The 20,411-nt window shown below is 45.1% G+C and overlaps 1 protein-coding gene across 3 annotated transcripts in view; it reads left to right on the top strand.

The window, feature by feature from the left end:
- The window catches only part of RECQL (RecQ like helicase), a 50,313-nt gene that overhangs the window by 2,514 nt on the left and 27,388 nt on the right, over positions 1 to 20,411 (top strand). For all 3 annotated transcript variants that reach the window (XM_068278036.1, XM_068278037.1, XM_068278038.1), the window contains exons 2-7: positions 5,603 to 5,640; positions 6,331 to 6,525; positions 7,590 to 7,769; positions 10,171 to 10,277; positions 11,764 to 11,962; positions 12,236 to 12,402. In XM_068278036.1, coding sequence (XP_068134137.1) covers positions 5,603 to 5,640; positions 6,331 to 6,525; positions 7,590 to 7,769; positions 10,171 to 10,277; positions 11,764 to 11,962; positions 12,236 to 12,402 — 886 coding nt within the window. The remainder of the gene's footprint in view (positions 1 to 5,602; positions 5,641 to 6,330; positions 6,526 to 7,589; positions 7,770 to 10,170; positions 10,278 to 11,763; positions 11,963 to 12,235; positions 12,403 to 20,411) is intronic.

The raw sequence follows: 20,411 nt of genomic DNA, 5'->3' as shown, positions 1-20,411 counted from the left end.
CGTCCCTCTTCTTGGGTAAGTATCCAACTTTTTATTTTAACACTGTCTCAGGTTTGCCTTAATTCATCAACACATGCAGTACAAGCTGATAATTTAATCCCCCAGTGTGGCAACTTTGCGCGTGAGGAACGTGTTCTCTGGTATTTGGAGGGGAGAAGATGCACCACCACATATTACCAGCTTCGCTGTTACCCAGAGCTGTAGTAAGGAATGTGTTACCAGGATCTCTGGTACTTAGAGCTGGGGTAAGGCCCCATTCACACTTGCTAACCGCTAGTGCTTTTGCTAGCGTTTTGCTCTGGCGATTTTTGGCGATTACTGCGAAAAAATTCACAATTGGCGATTATTCACAATCGCGACTACTGCTTCTATAGCACTAAACGCGATCGCTGGGAAATCGCCTGAAAATGGTGCAGGATACAAATTTTTGTTTGGTGATTTGCGTTAATTGCCGGCGATTAATGCAAATCGCCCAAGTGAGAACGGACCCATAGGGTATTATGGCACTAGCGCTTGAGCGGTTTGCCGAAATCACCGGCAAAGCGCTCAGATGTGAATTGGGCCTAAGGGTTTGGTTCCATATCGGTTACCAGTATCTCTGGTACTTAGAGCTGGGGTAAGGGTTGGGATTCTGTATTGTTACCAGGATCTCTGGTACTTAGAGCTGGGATAAGGGTTAGGTTCCTGTGGTGTTACCAGTATCTCTGGTACTTAGAGCTGGGGTAAGGGTTAGGTTCCTATATTGTTACCAGGATCTCTGGTACTTAGAGCTGGGGTAAGGGTTGGGTTCCTATATTGTTACCAGGATCTCTGGTACTTAGAGCTGGGATAAGGGTTAGGTTCCTGTGGTGTTACCAGTATCTCTGGTGGTGTAATGGTTAAGGGCTCTGCCTCTGACACAGGAGACCTGGGTTCAAATCTCGGCTCTTCCTGTTCAGTAAGCCAGTAATTCAGTAAAGAGCTCTTTGGGCGAGACTCCCTAACACTGCTACTGCCTACTGAGTGTGCTCTAGTGGCTGCCTCGCAAACGTTGTGAGTCCGACAGGAGAAAAGCGCTATACAAAAAAGGGAATTATTATTATTATTATTATTATTATTATTATTATTATTATTACTTAGAGCTGGGGTAAGGGTTGGGTTCCTGTGGGGTTACCAGTAGGGCTGCACGATTTTAGGGAAAAATCAAAATTGCGATTTTTCTCTCAGAAATTGCAATTTAGATTTTTCCCCGAATTTTTTTTTCTCTTCCAAATGCTGGGGGGGGGGGGGGGGGGGCGCACTGCCCGGTCCGCTGACTGTAATACTTTGCTTCTGGCCCCGCTGTGCGCGGATTGGCCAGAAGCAGTGAATATGTATGAGTGTTAATGAGCGGGGGGGCCGATCCACTCGAGCGGCGGGCACATACAGCATTACCAATCACTGGCTAGCGATGGAATGACTGCAGTGGTAGGCGGAGCTGTACAGAGCATACAGTTCCGCCTACCGCTGCCGTCATTCCATCGCTAGCCAGTGATTGGTAATGCTGCTGTATGTGCCCGGCCGCTCATTAACACTCATACATATTCACTGCTTCTGGCCAATCCGGTCCGCACTACCCGGTCCGCTGTCTGTAACTTGCTTCTGGCCCCGCTGTGCGCGGATTGGCCAGAAGCAGTGAATATGTATGAGTGGTAATGAGCGGGGGGCGGATCCACTCGAGCGAGCGGCCGGGCACATACAGCATTACCAATCACTGGCTAGCGATGGAATGACGGCAGTGGTAGGCGGAGCTGTACAAAGCATACAGTTCCGCCTACTGCTGCCGTCATTCCATCGCTAGCCAGTGATTGGTAATGCTGTATGTGCCCGGCCGCTTGCTCGAGTGGATCCGTCCCTCCTCCCCTCCCCCCCCCCCCCCCCCCCGCTCATTAACACTCATACATATTCACTGCTTCTGGCCAATCCGCGCACAGCGGGGCCAGAAGCAAAGTATCACAGACAGCGGACCGAAAAACCGAAGGTACTGACGATCAGCAGATCGTCTTGCCACGAACCGCGGTTTCGGTTTTAAACCAAAAAACCGTGCAGCCCTAGTTACCAGTATATCTGGTGCTTAGAGCAGGGGTAAGGGTTGGGCTCCTGTATTGTTACCAGTATCTCTGGTACTTAGAGCAGGGGTAAGGGTTGGGCTCCTGTATTGTTACCAGTATCTCTGGTACTTAGAGCTGGGGTAAGGGTTGGGCTCCTGTATTGTTACCAGTATCTCTGGTACTTAGAGCTGGGGTAAGGGTTGGGCTCCTGTATTGTTACCAGTATCTCTGGTACTTAGAGCTGGGGTAAGGGTTGGGCTCCTGTATTGTTACCAGTATCTCTGGTACTTAGAGCTGGGGTAAGGGTTGGGCTCCTGTATTGTTACCAGTATCTCTGGTACTTAGAGCTGGGGTAAGGGTTGGGCTCCTGTATTGTTACCAGTATCTCTGGTACTTAGAGCTGGGGTAAGGGTTGGGCTCCTGTATTGTTACCAGTATCTCTGGTACTTAGAGCTGGGGTAAGGGTTGGGCTCCTGTATTGTTACCAGTATCTCTGGTGCTTAGAGCTGGGGTAAGGGTTGGGCTCCTGTATTGTTACCAGTATCTCTGGTGCTTAGAGCTGGGGTAAGGGTTGGGCTCCTGTATTGTTACCAGTATCTCTGGTGCTTAGAGCTGGGGTAAGGGTTGGGCTCCTGTATTGTTACCAGTATCTCTGGTGCTTAGAGCTGGGGTAAGGGTTGGGCTCCTGTATTGTTACCAGTATCTCTGGTGCTTAGAGCTGGGGTAAGGGTTGGGCTCCTGTATTGTTACCAGTATCTCTGGTACTTAGAGCTGGGGTAAGGGTTGGGCTCCTGTATTGTTACCAGTATCTCTGGTACTTAGAGCTGGGGTAAGGGTTGGGCTCCTGTATTGTTACCAGTATCTCTGGTACTTAGAGCTGGGGTAAGGGTTGGGCTCCTGTATTGTTACCAGTATCTCTGGTACTTAGAGCTGGGGTAAGGGTTGGGCTCCTGTATTGTTACCAGTATCTCTGGTACTTAGAGCTGGGGTAAGGGTTGGGCTCCTGTATTGTTACCAGTATCTCTGGTGCTTAGAGCTGGGGTAAGGGTTGGGTTTCTTTTTTTCTTTTTTTTTTTTTCTTTTTTAATATATTTATATCTTTTCATTTATGTCTACAAAATTTACATTAAAAATACCACAGTTCAAGTTATATATAAGCTCCATCCGACTTACAAATACAATGGTTTACAATGGCCATTATATACTATAAGTTGAACTATACAAAACAGCCTATTTTCTATTCACAATAATTCCTTCCTTCTCCATTATTTTGATTTTAATACTTTAGAATACAGATCACTTATTATTTCCTGTCTTATCCCCCGAGGTGGTATATCCATTTCCCATGCTCCATAAACCAAGCATTGATTATCTTTATTCATCTATCTGCCAGGGAGAGTTGACTAAATGTTTAATACATCATATAGAGAAAATGGATTAATTATTCTTATCATTCTTGATACTAAAAAAATTCTGTGTATCTTTCATTTTCCTTAAACTCTAGCCACTTTCTCCATTTTGCATAATATATATCTGGCTTATTCAGTTTTAGGAAATGTAATTCATCAAATGTCGACAGTCTATTTACTACCTCACACCACTCCTTTACTGTAGGGACTGTATGCGACTTCCAATATCTGGGTACTAGACTCTTAGCTGCATTAAGTAATGACGGTATAACCGACTTTTTATAGCTCTTTACCCCTGTTTTAATACCATGTAATAGGATAAACCAAGGATCCCTCGAGATTGTTTCTCCCACAATTAATTCCATCACCTCAAGAATAGCATCCCAGAAAGCCGTGATTTTTGGGCAAGTCCACCATATATGAAGTGTGTTCCCAAACCCCCACAGCCTCTCCAACATTCATCCGAACTTTCTGAATATATCTTATGTATCTTGTCCGGGGTCATATACCACCGAGCAAGCAGCTTGAAGTTGATTTCTTGGATAGGTGATCCAAAAGAGGATGTATGTGCCAATTCTAAGGCTGCAGTCTTTTGCATATCTGAGCCGGGTATCCCCAATTCTCCCATTCTGCCACATATTTAGGGATGTCTGGGTACACAGAGTTTATCAACCGTCTATATAATACAGAAATACCATGTTTAATTTTGATTTTACTATTAACCAAGATTTCAAATTTGTGACTTTGATTTGTCGTCCTTATTGGCCTGGCCAGAGAGGCTACGAAGTGAGCCAACTGCCTCCATCTCCAAAAATCCATTGGAAATTCCCCTCGTTCATGGCGGAGAGTATCTAAAGAGGCAATTGAGTCCCCCTGCATCACCTGGCTCAGACGCAATTCAGAGTCCACCAGCCATTTACCAAAACTCTTCTCTAAGCTGGGGGGGGGGGGGGGGGGGGGGGGGCTGATCCCATCACTGAAAAGTGAATGGGACAGCCATGCGTTTTTACAAAAAAATGCGTGCAGCATGCGTTCCTGGACCGCACAGGTCCGGAACGCATGCAGTGTGAACATCAGACAGTGCACTCTATGCAATGTCTGATGTCGTGCGTGTCTGCCCCCTGCATGAGTTTCCAAAATGCGGCTGGAAATGCGTGCAGTGTGAACGGGGCCTTAGGGTTGGGTTCTTGTATTGTTACCACGATCTCTGGAGTAAGGATTGTTTGTGCTGTCACCAGCATCCTGGTACTTGGAGCTGGTGGAGGGGTGTGTTCCTTCATTATTACTAGTTTCCCCGGTACTCCGAGCTGGGGGCAGGTTTGTATTCTTGCTCCCAGCAGCCTTAAAGTGGATCCGAGATGAACTTTTACTCATTGCATAATTGTGTCCCTTTCCTATAGTTTATAGGGCATTCCTCAAGCCAAATACTTTTTTGTTTTTGTTTTAATAGTTTAATTCCCTATAAACTAAAAAAGCCACGCCTACAGGTCTCAGAGTGCCAAGGCACTTTCAGACAATAGCAAGGGCTTACAGGAGTTCAGTCTGGGCAGGAGGAGGGGGAGGTGTTACTAGCCATTGATTTCAAAGGCAGAGGGGAGGAGGGAGGAGGAGAGGGGACTGAATTTACACACAAGAAATCTGATACCATCTCCAGCTCTTAGCCTGTGACAATATGACAAAAAGAACATGGCTGCCCCCATTGTATCACAGGAATAAATAATCATACACTTTTTAAACTTTTGCAGCTAGATATGCTGTGTAAACTATCTAAACTTTAGATAAGATATATAGACAAGTTACTTGTTATAGTTAGTGTTTCATCTCGGATCCGCTTTAATCACTAGTATAGGAAATCTCCCTGCCTGGAGCTTTGAAATTTATCCTGCTGTCCAGCCAGACGTAAACTGATTGAAGTTGAACATTACGTTAGTCTTTGTCCAACTGTTATCTGTAACAAAACCTAGTCTGTTTCCAACTTTCCATGCAGTCTGCTTCTGTTTTTCTGCCCGGTATTTTTATATATTATTATTATTATTATTATTATTATTATTTATAGAATGTTTCAGTATTTATACAGGTAAATGCATGTTGAACTGACCTTTTTCTCTTCTGCATTCCTTACAGCAACACAGCGGACAAGATGGCATCTGATGAACTTTCAGGTATGTAGAGTCCTCTTAGAGAACCGGCTCTCTACAGGGCTACCGGGGCAATAATCCACCAAGTCACCTTACCATTATGGTCAACTGCTGTTCTTTATATCAAATAACTGTCTTTGTTAGAAGTTTCTGATCCCCTAGCAGTATAAAGTTCAGTGTTCTCTCCAGATTTTTTTTTTTTTCAGTTGTGTTGGGTGACTCTGTAGCCAGGCAGTCAAAAACGGGATGTTTAGAAGTAGGCAAGGGCACATGTGGCAAACCGAGCTTGCCACAGTCCATGTTTCCAGTTGTATGCTGGATATAGTGTAAGCAGTGGCTGGATAGTGGCGCGCAGGGGGGTCCTGGAGGCACACCATGGGGCAACAGAGGCTGGTGTTCGTGTGCACAACCAGCCTCTGTGCCCCACTAGCATAAGTAAATCCCACCTCGGGTTCTAGGGCTTGGCCTCTGACACAGGAGACCTGGGTTCAAATCCCGGCTCTTCCTTTATCATTGAGCCAGCACCTGTTCAGTGAGGAGACCTTGGGCTAGACTCCCTAACACTGCTAATGCCTACTGAGCACGCCCTTGTGGCACAGGAGAAAAGCGCAATATAAATGTTCTGCGTCTTGTCTAGCATGCATACTTTAGACCTGTAGTGCTGGCTGCCTCCAGAGTCCCCTTTGCTCAGTGCTTCTCTGTACTTTGTTGCAGCACTGGTGGCAGAGTTGGAGGAGGTCACCACAGAGCTGTCGGCCATTGAGATCCAGATTCAGGAGCTGCTGGAGAGACAGCAGGAGCTGAACCATAAGAAGGGCTTGCTGAAGAAGAAGATCCAGAGCCTGACGGAGGATGCTGAGGCTGAAAGCAGCGCAGGGTCACAACCCACAGAGGACTGGAAGAAAGAAGGTGATTTCACACCACTAACTACTCGCTGTGGGGAGATGGTAGTGTCTGTCTGTGCATCTTGTTTTCAGATTCGCTCCATTGCGTGTAGCATAAACTAGAATGCTGGGACTAACTGAGTATCCCAGTTCATGCAGAAGCCGCAGATTGCAGGACCTGAAGACAGTACAGTATTATGGCTTCCTTTTAGCAGCCAATGTATTTAAAGGCTTTCAAGTGCTCCAGGCTAATTTATTTTAGCACATTTTTTTATGTCTTTATTTGTTACATTTCCCTGCTTCTAATTAGTACTGCTGTAATGTGTATTTATGGCCAGTTGTTACTAAGGGGCAGTGTGAGACAATAAGAGGCCTTCTGCTTTGTTTCTATATTATCTTTTAGTAGAGAGCGATCAAAGCATTCCAAGAATTTACAGCACAAGAAGTTCTTCAGACAGAGGTCAAAAGCAGTGCACTTATCGCAAACGAAATAACCCTATTGAATCTGCTAATGGGATAAGAATGGTCTGCTATCCAGTCTGTGTTTTGCTCATCAGGTAGTGTGTTGAGTTTTGGATGAAACTGGTGAATTCCAGCCAGAATCATGGGAAAGAGGGGATAGAGAGTTATAGGTTGGAGCAGTCTGTTATTTTATTATGGTGTTTCTTTACCAAGACAATCTGCATTTGCCAAGACTGCTTGCAGCTTTTTGTCCCCTCTCCATCCCTGTACCTTATAAGCAAACGTGATTTGTTTGCTCAGGTGAGCACTAGGGATGGCAATGCTTAGAACTCATGGAGAAGCATGTGATCACCTGATAAAATTTGTAAGGCTCTGATTTGCTGTGATGACTTCCCGGTTTAACATATGATTATGACCGGCAAATCGGAGCCTTACAAATCTATCACCTGATCAAACTGATCACACGCTTCTCCATGAGTTAGTTAGTACTTGTGTTTATGACATTGCCTACATACATTGAGGCCTGAGGGTAGTTGTTTGTTTGTTTGTTTGTTTGTTTCTTTTTTTGTTTTGTTTTTTTTTGTTCTTGGAGATCTGTTCTCTTTAATTCAAAATGTTTCTTGTCAGATTTTGCCTGGTCACAGAAGGTGAGAGAAGAGCTGGGCAACTCCTTCAAGCTGGACACCTTCCGGAATTTACAGCTGGAGACCATAAATGCCACGATGGCCGGGAGAGACCTCTTTCTCATCATGCCGACTGGAGGTGGGAAAAGTCTGTGTTACCAGCTGCCTGCGGTCTGCTCCAAGGGTGAGTCTTGTGGTGACGGCCTGCCAGGGTGGCTGAGAGGGCGGAGTCTGCTGTGTGATTTCATGAAGGCGTTACTGTACACTAAGAGCCAGTTCACATAGATCGCTGCCAGCGTCTGTGCAAGTCGTTTACCGCTGGGATTCATTGTGTCCTGCATTGAGGTGAATGGAAGCATTCATATCAGTGTGATTACCAATGGTTACAAAATCTCCACAGTCCATTGTTTTTTCTGGGATGCTGCATGTAGTTTTTAGCGCAGGCTGCATTCACGGTCCCGTGTCCCCCTAGGACAGGCTTTCTCAACCGGGGTTCCCTGAAACCCCAGGGTTCCTTGAGTACTCTGCAGGGGTTCCTTGGTATTTTCCCCCATCGTGGGGGAAATATGATAGAGCACAATATAATAGGGGGTACTGTAAAAAGAGGCACTAAATTGGGAGTCAGAATAATAATGAGCACATTATTACAATGCACTAGAATAAGGAGACCGTATGAGGGGCACTGTAATAGGCGGTAGTGAAATAATCAGCCACACCTACTTTTAGAGTCCATGCCTCCTCCAAAATAAAGAGAAGGGTTCCTTGAGATTAAAACTGGAGGAACCCTGCAAATACTTTTTGGAAGGCTGATAAGGCTGCCCTAGGGGCTCAAAACACAATGCGATGATGAACCGATGGGAAATGATGCAATACAATTTTCTGCTTGGTAGCAGAAAAGCATTTGACATTGGCGAAATGAACGGCCTTCAGTCACCGCGTTTTTGAGAAGTGATTAACGGCTTCTCCATTAGAATGAATGGAAGCGGTTGTTCCGATGACGGTGACAGCATTTGTAGAATCCCCATAATAGATCTTGTCCCTGAGCGCAGAGTCTCAGAGCCATTTGCCAGCGATGAAGAGAAATACTTGTACCTGCACCTTGATAGGAAAAAAATATTTTTGACTTTCATTCCATCATTTTGGTCGAATAAACTGGAAAATCTAAAGTTTTTATTGTACCGTGTATGGGCACCATTAGGCACATATTTTTGCAACTCAAGGGCACTATCTGGTGTTGTACCCCAAAACACCTCCCTATTAATGTCCTACCCTTTAATCGATGAAGGTACAATACAATAATACAATAACATTTGTAAAGCGCTTTTCTCCCATAGGACTCAAAGCGCATCCACTTTGTCACAAAGGACATTTTTATGAAAAGGTTAGATTCAGTTATAAAAAAAAATAATAATAATTGGCACAGGTCTTAAAGGGACTCCAAACAGTGCAGAAACTATGGAAAGATGCATATCATTTTAAAGCTCTTTCTCCTCTTTCCAATGATATATAAACCGCCACCCTACGCCTTTTTAGTTTTCGCTATTTAAAAAAAAAAAAATCTAAAATAGAGAAAACTAAAAGACGTAGGGCGACGATTTAGGTGTCACCAGAAAGAGGAGAAAGAGAGCTTTAAAATGATATCCATCTTTCCATAGTTACATTGTATTACACAGGGCGACTTTTTCCTAAAGTCAGCAGTTCCATTCTGCTGAATGCAGCTGCTGACTTTGAGAAAAAGTCGCCCTGTGTAATACAATGTAACTATGGAAAGATGGATATCATTTTAAAGCTCTCTTTCTCCTCTTTCTGGTGACACCTAAATCGTCGCCCTACGCCTTTTAGTTTTCTCTATTTTCGTGATTAAAATCGCGGCAGCAGCAATTTCAATTGCGAAAATTAAAAGGCGTAGGGCGGCGGTTTTATATATCATTGGAAAGAGGAGAAAGAGAGCTTTAAAATGATATGCATCTTTCCATAGTTTCTGCACTGCTCGGAGTCCCTTTAATCAGTGCAAAACACCAGGAGAATGCAGTAGGCTGCTGCATTGCTGGGGAAGAAATCTGAGGGTGGCATCATGAAGCGACAGTGGAGTTCATGAACTGGCTGTGCATTCAGTTAGTTAAAACTGTGTCACAACACAGGGATTTGCAGAAAAATGGAAAACTTCAGTGCAGTTAGTTTAGTTGCTGCAACCAGTGATGTGTCTGCAGTAGTTTTTTGAAGCTGCAATTACAGCTGATGCCAGACTTTGAGTTAGACCTACTATGCTGATCATGGTGCTGGCAGGGCAATGGGCATACAGATAAGGTATTGAGACAAGACGTTGTGCTGCAGCTAGGCGTAAATTGTGGCTGGATTTCCTCATAGCTGTAAAATTTATATCGAAGAGCACTTTGGCATCATTGAGCAGAGGCTACTGTTCACATGCTGGGTTGCTTTGACGTGCTTGGTCTTCAAAGTAAAGTAGGACAGGATGAAAGTTGTGTAGGCTCGGGCAATTACTCCGCCCCTCATTACTTTGAATTGCAGTATCCAGGCTCCACTATCCTATCAGAGTCCTCATAACTCCTCTTCCTTCATTCCAGGCTTCACATTGGTGGTTTGTCCTCTGGTGTCTCTAATGGAGGATCAACTAATGGTTCTGGAGCGTTTGGGGGTGTCCGCCACTTCCCTGAATGCTTCAAGCAGTAAGGTGGGTATCCCATACTTGATGTGTGATTTACCTCTCATCTACAGCAATAGCAGAGGAGTCGCACACCATTCCTGAGGTGCTGGAGCAGTGTCAGCTATCAAACAAATCCGCACACTCTTTTAAAATAAAACCTGTTTATTCACCAATAATGCCCATAGTCCATTTACAAAGACCAACGACCATTTGGGGGATCCAGGGGATCCCCTTTGTCGAGGGAACAGAAGGGCCAGATTGCCATCTCTCTTCCAGGGCCAAGTGAGCAGGGGAGCGGCACCCCTGCCCGCTCTGTATGTGGAAAGAGCATCAGGATGTTGCTAGACAACGCAGAAGTATAGGGAAGAAGTACAGCGGGAGGCTGTATACACTACAGGATGGTTTATCTGAATGACGACGACTTGCTTTGTAAATAACATGAAGAAATGGAGGGTGTTCCTCTGAGAAACGTGGTATCAAATAAACCTTCCTGTAGTCATGTATCAATATGGCGCTGCTGTCATCACACCATCCCTAATTGGATATTGGCTACACTCCCTGGAACACAGCACCTTAAAGGGGACACACGCACTGGTTGGGCACTACTGCATTCATCTCAGAGCTTTTGTCTTTTGAACTTTTTATGGTGGATCTACAGGGCTTCTTTGCATTTACCTGATCGCACCGTGGTAACTATCCCAATTCCCACATTGCCAGTGATTTTGAAAAAAATACTCCATAGCATTGCATTAGCAAGAACTTTTCAAATTACTAGTGCCAGGACTGGATTTACATCCCTGGAGCCTATAGGCACAGATGTCAAGGCACCCTAGACTTCGCCCTTCATGAACCCACAAACACCCGCTGAACCGCACCGCAAGTGTGCTGACTGTCCCAGCTGTCACTTCTCCCTTACTTCCTTGTCTGTCATATGTACAGTACCTACAGGTACCCCTTAATGCAGAGGATAGCTCTGGCTACCTTTATACTAAGTAGCTAAAGGTGCCCTCAAGTATTAGGTAGCTAGAGGTGCCCCCTGACTGAAGGGAGATCTGGTCAGTGGAATATGAAGACCCGGGTGAGTAACATCTCATTTACACTCCGCTCGGGACTCTGCATAGATAAGGCCTCCCTCCTGCACTTGGGTAGGGGAATGAGCCGCCTTTCCATCATGAGGTGCATGTAGGCACGTGCCTTATGGTAAATCAGACCCTGACTAGTGCTTAAAAAGTTCTTGCAGTGTGATCCAGCCATGAGTATGTACCGCCAATACAGACAGTATGTAAGAGTATGTATGCCGTTGATACAAATGAGGTGGTTTCACCAAACCTCATCTCCAGTATTTTACTTCTGGTTACTGTCCATACGAGAAAGGTTTTGTTTCTGACAGCACAGTTTTTTTTTCATCACACCCTTCAGCTGCAACCTATGTGATTGATTGCCCTGCCCTATTGAGTGATTCGTGTGTTGGTGGTGTGAGTGACCCATTATATCCTCTGTACATCCGCTCCAGGATCATGTGAAATGGGTCCATGGCGAGATGATCGACCGCCGCTCACAGCTGAAACTCATCTACGTCACTCCAGAGAAGATCGCCAAGAGCAAGCTCTTCATGTCACGGCTGGAGAAGGCGTACCATGCTGGGCAGCTGGCGAGAATAGCCGTGGATGAGGTCCACTGCTGCAGTCAGTGGGGTCATGACTTCCGGCCTGGTAAGGATTTGCATCCATCAGCCACTATGAGAAGGCAGATATTAGAATAAAACACTGTGTTCTAAGAAACTCTAAACTTTTTTCTTTTTTGTTGCAGTTATTTTTTTCTTTACTGCAAAGTATAGTGTTATTATAATATTATGTTATATATGAGTATAGAGGAGTTTCCTCTGCACAGGTTTGTTGTTGCTTGCTGTCTCTACCAAGCAGCTTTGCAAATCTGGTAATACTGTGTATTCTTCCCCCCCCCCCCCCCCCCCCCATTTCCACTAGATTACAAGTTGCTGGGAATCCTGAAGAGACAATTCCCCAACACACCTCTGATTGGCTTGACAGCCACAGCTACCAGCCACGTATTGAAGGATGCCCAGAAAATTCTGTGTGTCCAGAAAGCCCTCACCTTCACTGCATCCTTCAACAGACCCAACCTGTTCTATGAGGTATGAGTGGCTTCATTCTGGCTGACAGTCATGTGATTATGGAACGCTTGCTCCCTTGCCATCCTCATGTCCTCTCTATCCCAGCTCACACTTGGGCAGGTGGGAAGGCTGTAGCATGGTGTTTGCTATATTTGTAGAGTTGTATGAATCGAGATTTCAGCACACAAGGTCTATTACCTGGTACGGATTAGGACTTGATCCCTTGGGTGACAGGTTGAAGTTGAGTCTATACGGACACATTGCTAGCCTGTAGGCTAGCGACGCATTCTGTTGCTATGTGTGGTGGGGTAGAATAGAGCAGTTGATGAGTAGGGAGAACCATACCCTCGGCTGAGTTGATCTGCTGGATTGCTTACCAATGCGGGGGACTGAAGTTGGGTGTCAGGGGACACTATACACTCTAAAGATTTGTTAGAAGTGGTCATTATTGGTTGCCTCGGCTAAATTCAATGTGTTTACAAGGCTAGGACCACTACAGCATAAAAAGTTAGCAGTTAAAAACAGACAGGTTCTGGACTAGTTCATCCCCTCAAGGGGGATTCTGAGGGTTTTCTAACTGTTAAAATGTTGTGCATGTGATTAAGGAGGCTGGCTGGTATCTTACTATTTTGGCAGTTAGGGCCCATTTCCACGATCGCGAATTCGCATGCGTTTTTCGCATGCAAATTCGCATAGCAATACAAGTGAATGGGACTGTTTCCACTTGTCAGGATTCCTTTGCGTTTTTCTGTGCAGAAAAAATACGCATGGCAGAGCCATCAGAATTCGCATACTGCATACTGCTATGCGAATCGCATACAATGTATTTAATAAGAAATTTGCATGAGGTTTTGGTATGCGAATTTTCATGCGAATTCGCATAGAAACAATGGAAAAGCACACCAGCACTGCCATGGTTAGTCGCATACATCGTCATCCATGCGAATTCGCATGGAAATTCGCATAGAATGCAGCCTTAAGGTGCGTACACACGTCAGATAAGTCTTTGGAAAATGAAAGATCACAGACCAATTTTACCCCCTTTCATGTAGTATGAGAGCCATACTCTACACAGTCTATTCTATGGAGCTGAACTCCCCATCAGATAGAAATCTTTGCAAGATGCTGCACACACAGATGCTGTACAGACACAAAAGATCAGTATCTGCAAAAGATCAATCCCTGCAAAAGATCCATTCCTGCAAATTGCATTCATAGTCTATGGGATCTGCAGATCCCATACACACCTTGTTTAACCACTTGCCGACCGCCCACAGCCCATGGGCGGCGGCAAAGTGGATAGCTAAAGGACCGCAATACGCCTTAGGGCGTTGCGTCCTATTTACATGCCGGGGGAGCGATCGCATCATTGATGACGGGCGCTTCCCCTGGCAAGTGGCTCCGCCCACCCGCCGTAACATCCCGCCGGCCATACGGAAGCGCCGGCGGGATGTTAACCCCGCGATCGCCGCTACAAAGTGTATAATACACTTTGTAATGTATACAAAGTGTATTATACAAGCTGCCTCCTGCCCTGGTGGTCCCAGTGTCCGAGGGACCACCAGGGCAGGCTGCAGCCACCCTAGTCTGCACCCAAACACACTGATCTGCCGCCCCCTGATCGCCCACAGCACCCCTCAGACCCCCCCTGCCCACCCCCCAGACCACTGTTTGCACCCAATCACCCCCCCTAATAACCCATCAATCACTCCCTGTCACTATCTGTCAACGCTATTTTTTTTTAACCCCCCCCCCCTGCCCCCTCCTGATCACCCCCCCCCCCCACTCCTCAGATTCTCCCCAGACCCCCCACCCCCTGTGTACTGTATGCATCTGTCCCCCCTGATCACCTGTCAATCACCCATCAATCAACCATCAATCACCCCCTGTCACTGCCACCCATCAATCAGCCCCTGTCACTGCCACCCATCAATCACCCCCTGTCACTGCCACCCATCAATCAGTCCCTAACCTGCCCCTTGCGGGCAATCTGATCACCCACCCACACCATCCGATCGCCTGCAGACCCGCAGTCAGATCACCTCCCAAGTGCATTGCATCTGTTCTCTCCTCTAAACACCCACTAATTACCCATCAATCACCCCCTGTCACTGCTACCCATCAGATTAGACCCCCATCTGCCCCTAGGGCACCCAATCACCCGCCCACACCCTCAGACCCCAGCACTGATCACCTCGCCAGTGCATTACTTGCATCTATTCCCCCCCACTAATCACACCTTGAGACACCCATCAATCACCTCCTGTCACTACCTGTCACCCCCTAGCACACCTACCCATCAGATCAGGCCCTAATTTGCCCCGTGTGGGCTCCTGATCACTCGGCCAAACCCTCAGATCCCCCTCAGACCCCCTTCCGATCACCTCCCCAGTGCATTGATTGCATCTATTTTCCCCTCTAACCACCCCCTGAGACACCCATCAATCACCTCCTGTCACTCCCCTAGCACTCCTATCCATCAGATCAGGCCCAATACAACCTGTCATCTAAAAGGCCACCCTGCTTATGACCGGTTCCACAAAATTCGGCCCCTCATAGACCACCTGTCATCAAAATTTGCAGATGCTTATACCCCTGAACAGTCATTTTGAGACATTTGGTTTCCAGACTACTCACGGTTTTGGGCCCGTAAAATGCCAGGGCGGTATAGGAACCCCACAAGTGACCCCATTTTAGAAAGACACCCCAAGGTATTATGTTAGGTGTATGACGAGTTCATAGAAGATTTTATTTTTTGTCAAAAGTTAGCGGAAATTGATTTTTATTGGGTTTTTTTCACAAAGTGTCATTTTTCACTAACTTGTGACAAAAAATAAAATGTTCTATGACCTCGCCATACACCTAACGGAATACCTTGGGGTGTCTTCTTTCTAAAATGGGGTCACTTGTGGGGTTCCTATACTGCCCTGGCATTTTAGGGGCCCTAAACCGTGAGGAGTAGTCTTGAAACAAAAATGACCTGTGAAATCCTAAAGGTACTCATTGGACTTTGGGCCCCTTAGCGCAGTTAGGGTGCAAAAAAGTGCCACACATGTGGTATCGCCGTACTCAGGAGAAGTAGTATAATGTGTTTTGGGGTGTATTTTTACACATACCCATGCTGAGTGGGTGAAATATCTCTGTAAATGGACAATTGTGTGTAAAAAAATAAAAAAATTGTCATTTACAGAGATCTTTCTCCCACCCAGCATGGGTATGTGTAAAAATACACCCTAAAACACATTACACTACTTCTCCTGAGTACGGCAATACCACATGTGTGGCACTTTTTTGCAGCCTAACTGCGCTAAGGGGCCCAAAGTCCAATGAGCACCTTTAGGCTTTACAGGGGTGCTTACAATTTAGCACCCCCCAAAATGTCAGGACAGTAAACACTCCCCACAAATGACCCCATTTTGGAAAGTAGACCCTTCAAGGTATTCAGAGAGGGGCATGGTGAGTCCGTGGCAGATTTCATTTTTTTTTTTTTTTTGTCGCAAGTCAGAAGAAATGGAAATTTTTTTTTTTTTTTTTTTTTTTTTTTTTGTCACAAAGTGTCCATTTTCCGCTAACTTGTGACAAAAAATAAAATCTTCTATGAACTCACCATGCCTCTCAGTGAATACTTTGGGATGTCTTCTTTCCAAAATGGGGTCATTTGGGGGGTATTTATACTATCCTGGAATTTTAGCACCTCATGAAACCTGACAGGTGGGCAGAAAAGTCAGAGATGCTTGAAAATGGGAAAATTCACTTTTGGCACCATAGTTTGTAAACGCTATAACTTTTACCCAATCCAATAAATATACACTGAATGGTTTTTTTTTTTTTTTTTTTTTATCAAAGACATGTAGCAGAATAACTTTCGCGCTCAAATGTATAGGAAATTTTACTTTATTTGAAAAATGTCAGCACAGAAAGTTAGTCATTTTTTTGACAAAATTCATGTCTTTTTTGATGAATATAATAAAAAGTAAAACTCGCAGCAGCAATCAAATAGCACCAAAAGAAAGCTGTATTAGTGAGAAGAAAGGAGGTAAAATTCATTTAGGTGGTAGGTTGTATGACCGAGCAATAAACCGTGAAAGCTGCAGTGGTCTGAATGGAGAAAAAGGCTCTGGTCCTTAAGGGGTAGAAAGACTGTGGTCCTCAAGTGGTTAATGGACATTCATCTGCAGATCAGACCATTATCTACTGATCTGAAGATCCAACCTGGTGGATCTGGTCTACAGATAATTGTCCGTGAAACAAGGTGTGTATGGGATCTGCAGATCTCATAGACTATGAATGCGGTTTGCAGGAACGGATCTTTTGCAGGAACAGATCTTTTGCAGATACTGATCTTTTGTGTCTGTACAGCATCTGTGTGTGCAGCATCTTGCAAAGATTTTTATCTGATGGAGAGTTCAGCTCTATAGAATAGACCAGTGTTTCCCAACCTTTTCCGGCCCGGGGAACACTGTCTGACCAAATTTTTCTCCGGGGAACGGCGCGCGCGCGGTGGGGGCGATGCGGCCCCCGGTTGTTTGCGCGACCTAGTGGACAGTGCCGCTATGGGGGGGGGGCTGGGTTGCGGCTGCATAGCTGGCATAGTTGCCCCAGTGTAGGGAGTTTAGTTGCCTCAGTATAGTGCCCCAGTATAGCCAGTATAGTGCCCCAGTATAGCCAGTATAGTACCCCAGTATAGCCCCCCAGTATAGCCAGTATTGTGCCCCAGTATAGCTAGTATAGTGCCCCAGAATAGTGCCCCAGTATAGCCAGTTTAGTGCCCCAGTATAGTGCCCCAGTATAGCCAGTATAGTGCCCCAGTATAGCCAGTATAGTACCCCAGTATAGCCCCCCAGTATAGCCAGTATTGTGCCCCAGTATAGCTAGTATAGTGCCCCAGTATAGCTAGTATAGTGCCCCAGTATAGTGCCCCAGTATAGTGCCCCAGTATAGCCCCCCAGTATAGCTAGTATAGTGCCCCAGTATAGCCAGTATAGTGCCCCAGTATAGCCAGTATAGTACCCCAGTATAGCCCCCCAGTATAGCCAGTATTGTGCCCCAGTATAGCTAGTATAGTGCCCCAGAATAGTGCCCCAGTATAGCCAGTTTAGTGCCCCAGTATAGCCAGTATAGTGCCCCAGTATAGCCCCCCAGTATAGCTAGTATAGTGCCCCAGTATAGCCAGAATAGTGCCCCAGTATAGCCAGAATAGTGCCCCAGTATAGCCAGTTTAGTGCCCCAGGATAGCCAGTATAGTACCCCAGAATAGTGCCCCAGTATAGCCAGTTTAGTGCCTCCCGCCCGTCCCCGCGGCCGCCGCTGTTATTACCTTAACAGCGGCCGCTCTCCCCTCTCCGGCGCGTGTATATTCAAGCAGCGTATCTCCGGCTGCTCTGTGTGATGCACTGATGCGGAAGAAAGGAGGGCAGCGGCTTCCTGTAACGGCGATATGTATCGCCGTTACTATGGTAACCGAGCCCTGCCTCCTTCCGCATCAGTGCATCACACAGAGCAGCCGGAGATACGCTGCTTGAATATACACGCGCCGGAGAGGGGAGAGCGGCCGCTGTTAAGGTAATAACAGCGGCGGCCGCGGGGACGGGCGGGAGGGGGGGATAAGAGCACGGCACACCAGGCAACGTTCCAGGAACAGCGGTTGGGAAACACTGGAATAGACTGTGTGGGTATGGCTCTCATACTACATGGAAGGGGGTAAAATTGGTCTGTGATCTTTCATTTTCCAAAGACTTTTATCTGACGTGTGTACCCACCTTTAGACTTAGAAAATGCCCGGCAGGAAATGCTTTTTAAAACAAAGAAAACGCTAAGAATTCCTCATGAGGAGATGGACAAGTCCAAAACCTGTCAGTTCTCTCAGATTTGTTTTTTTAACTGCTTATTTATTTTTTTTTTATTTATTTTTTTTTCCTTTAGTGGTCCTTTAACCAGTTCGCATTCAGTCGTTTTTCACTTTATGCATCCGAGCAATGTTCACCTCCCATTCATTAGCCTATAACTTTATTTCTACTTATCACAATGAACTGATCTATATCTTGTTTGTTCCGCCACCAATTAGGCTTTCTTTGGGGGGTACATTTTACTAAGAGCCACTTTACTGTAAATGCATTTTAAAAGGAAGAATAAGAAAAAAACGGAAAAAAAATCATTATTTCTCACTTTTCGGCAATTATAGTTTTAAAATAATACATGCCTCCATAATTAAACCCCACGTATTTGCCCATTTGTCCCGGTTATTACACCGTTTAAATTATGTCCCTATCATAATGTATGGCGACAATATTTTATTTGGAAATAAGTGCATTTTTACCGTTTTGCATTCATCACTATTTACAAGCTTATAATAAAAAAAAAAAATAGAAATATTTCATCTTTACATAGATATTTGAAAAGTTTAGACCCTTAGGTAAATATTTGTTGTTTGTGTTTTGTTTTTTTTTGTTTTTTTTTATTAAACATTTTATGTTATGGTATTTTTGGGAGGGTGGGATTGAAATTTTTTTTTTTTTTATAAATATGTGTATTTTTATTTAACATTTAGATGTAGTTTACTTTTTGGCCACAAGATGGCAGCCATGATTTTGTTTACAGTGACGTCACTCTAAGCGTAACACGTACGCTTAGAGCGACGTAGGGGAACACAGGAAGCAGAAAAAGCGCAGCTTCCGAGAGAAGCTGTCGCTTTTTCTGCGGGGGAGAGGAATCAGTGATCGGGCACCGTTGCCCGATTCACTGATTCGCTGGCTAACAAACCGCGGGCCGGGAGCGTGCGTGCACGCGGGAACTCGCAGGAGCGCACATGGCATCCTGGACGTGAGTTTCACGTCCAGGAATGTCAAATAGTTAAAGAATACCCAAAGTGACATGTGACATGATGAGATAGACATGTGTATGTACAGTGCCTAGCACAAAAACAACTATGCTGTGTTCCTTTTTTTTTATTTCTCTGCCTGAAAGAGTTAAATATCAGGTATGTAAGTGGCTGACTCAGTCCTGACTCAGACAGGAATGACTACAGTGTGACCCTCACTGAAAAGAAATTCCCCTTTTTATCTCTTTCTTGCTCTCAGAAGCCATTTTCTGCTTGGAAAGTGTTTTATAGTTGGAATTTCAGCCACTTAAATACCTGATATTTAACTCTTTCAGACAGAAAAAGAAAAAAAGGAACACAGCATAGTTATTTGTGTCCTTGGCACTGTACTTACCCATGTCTATCTCATCATGTCGCATGTCACTTCGGGGATCCTTTAATGGAATTCTGAAGTGAAAGGTAATTGCTGACTTCATTGTAAAAATTGTTACTTGTCGAGCTGCTGTGCAGATCCTTGGCATTTAATCCTTCTCTCGAAGCTATTAGAGATTAACATTAAATAAAAACAGGTTTCCCTACTTTTTATTATGCATACAGTTATCATTTTGCTTTTGTGCACAAGTATTATTGTCCATTTACAAATTACAAGTTCCCAATGTACAGTGTATCTGCTCTGAAAGCACATTGTATTGCATAGCTGCTGCATCTGTATATTATATCCAGTGAGAATCTGACTTCTGTTTCACTTTCTGCTTGTATTCAGCTGAAGCATTGCCAGGAATGTTTACTAATTGTAGCCGATAAGGAAACCTAAACGAGATAATGTAATCACTTCTGCATCTTCTGCTTTGGAAACAAGCTTCCCACTGAAGAAGAAAGTGCTGTGTTTAACAGTTTGAATGCTGTTCTGCTACCAATTTTTTTATTTTTTTTTTTGCACACTGCAAATCCGATTTGCGATTCCGATTTTTCCCGGGATGCTATCAACACAAAAAGAAAATCACAGCATGCAGTACCGATTAAAAATTGGAATCCTGTAAAATCGCAAATCTAAATTGCATGTAGTGTGCAAGAGGCCTTACTGCTGCGCTGTTTTAACTGGGACGGATGTTGTTCTCAGGCCACACTCACTTGCATATATACTTTTTTGTCAGGCCCCCTCCTCTTTCGCTTGGCTCGCCCATCCCCCGAAGCCAGGACACTTATGCTCTGC

The sequence above is a fragment of the Hyperolius riggenbachi genome, chromosome 3 (genome assembly GCF_040937935.1).
Source record: "Hyperolius riggenbachi isolate aHypRig1 chromosome 3, aHypRig1.pri, whole genome shotgun sequence".
NCBI lineage: Eukaryota > Metazoa > Chordata > Amphibia > Anura > Hyperoliidae > Hyperolius > Hyperolius riggenbachi.
Note: the sequence above shows the minus strand (reverse complement) of the source record. Positions and strands in the feature narration are given on the sequence as shown.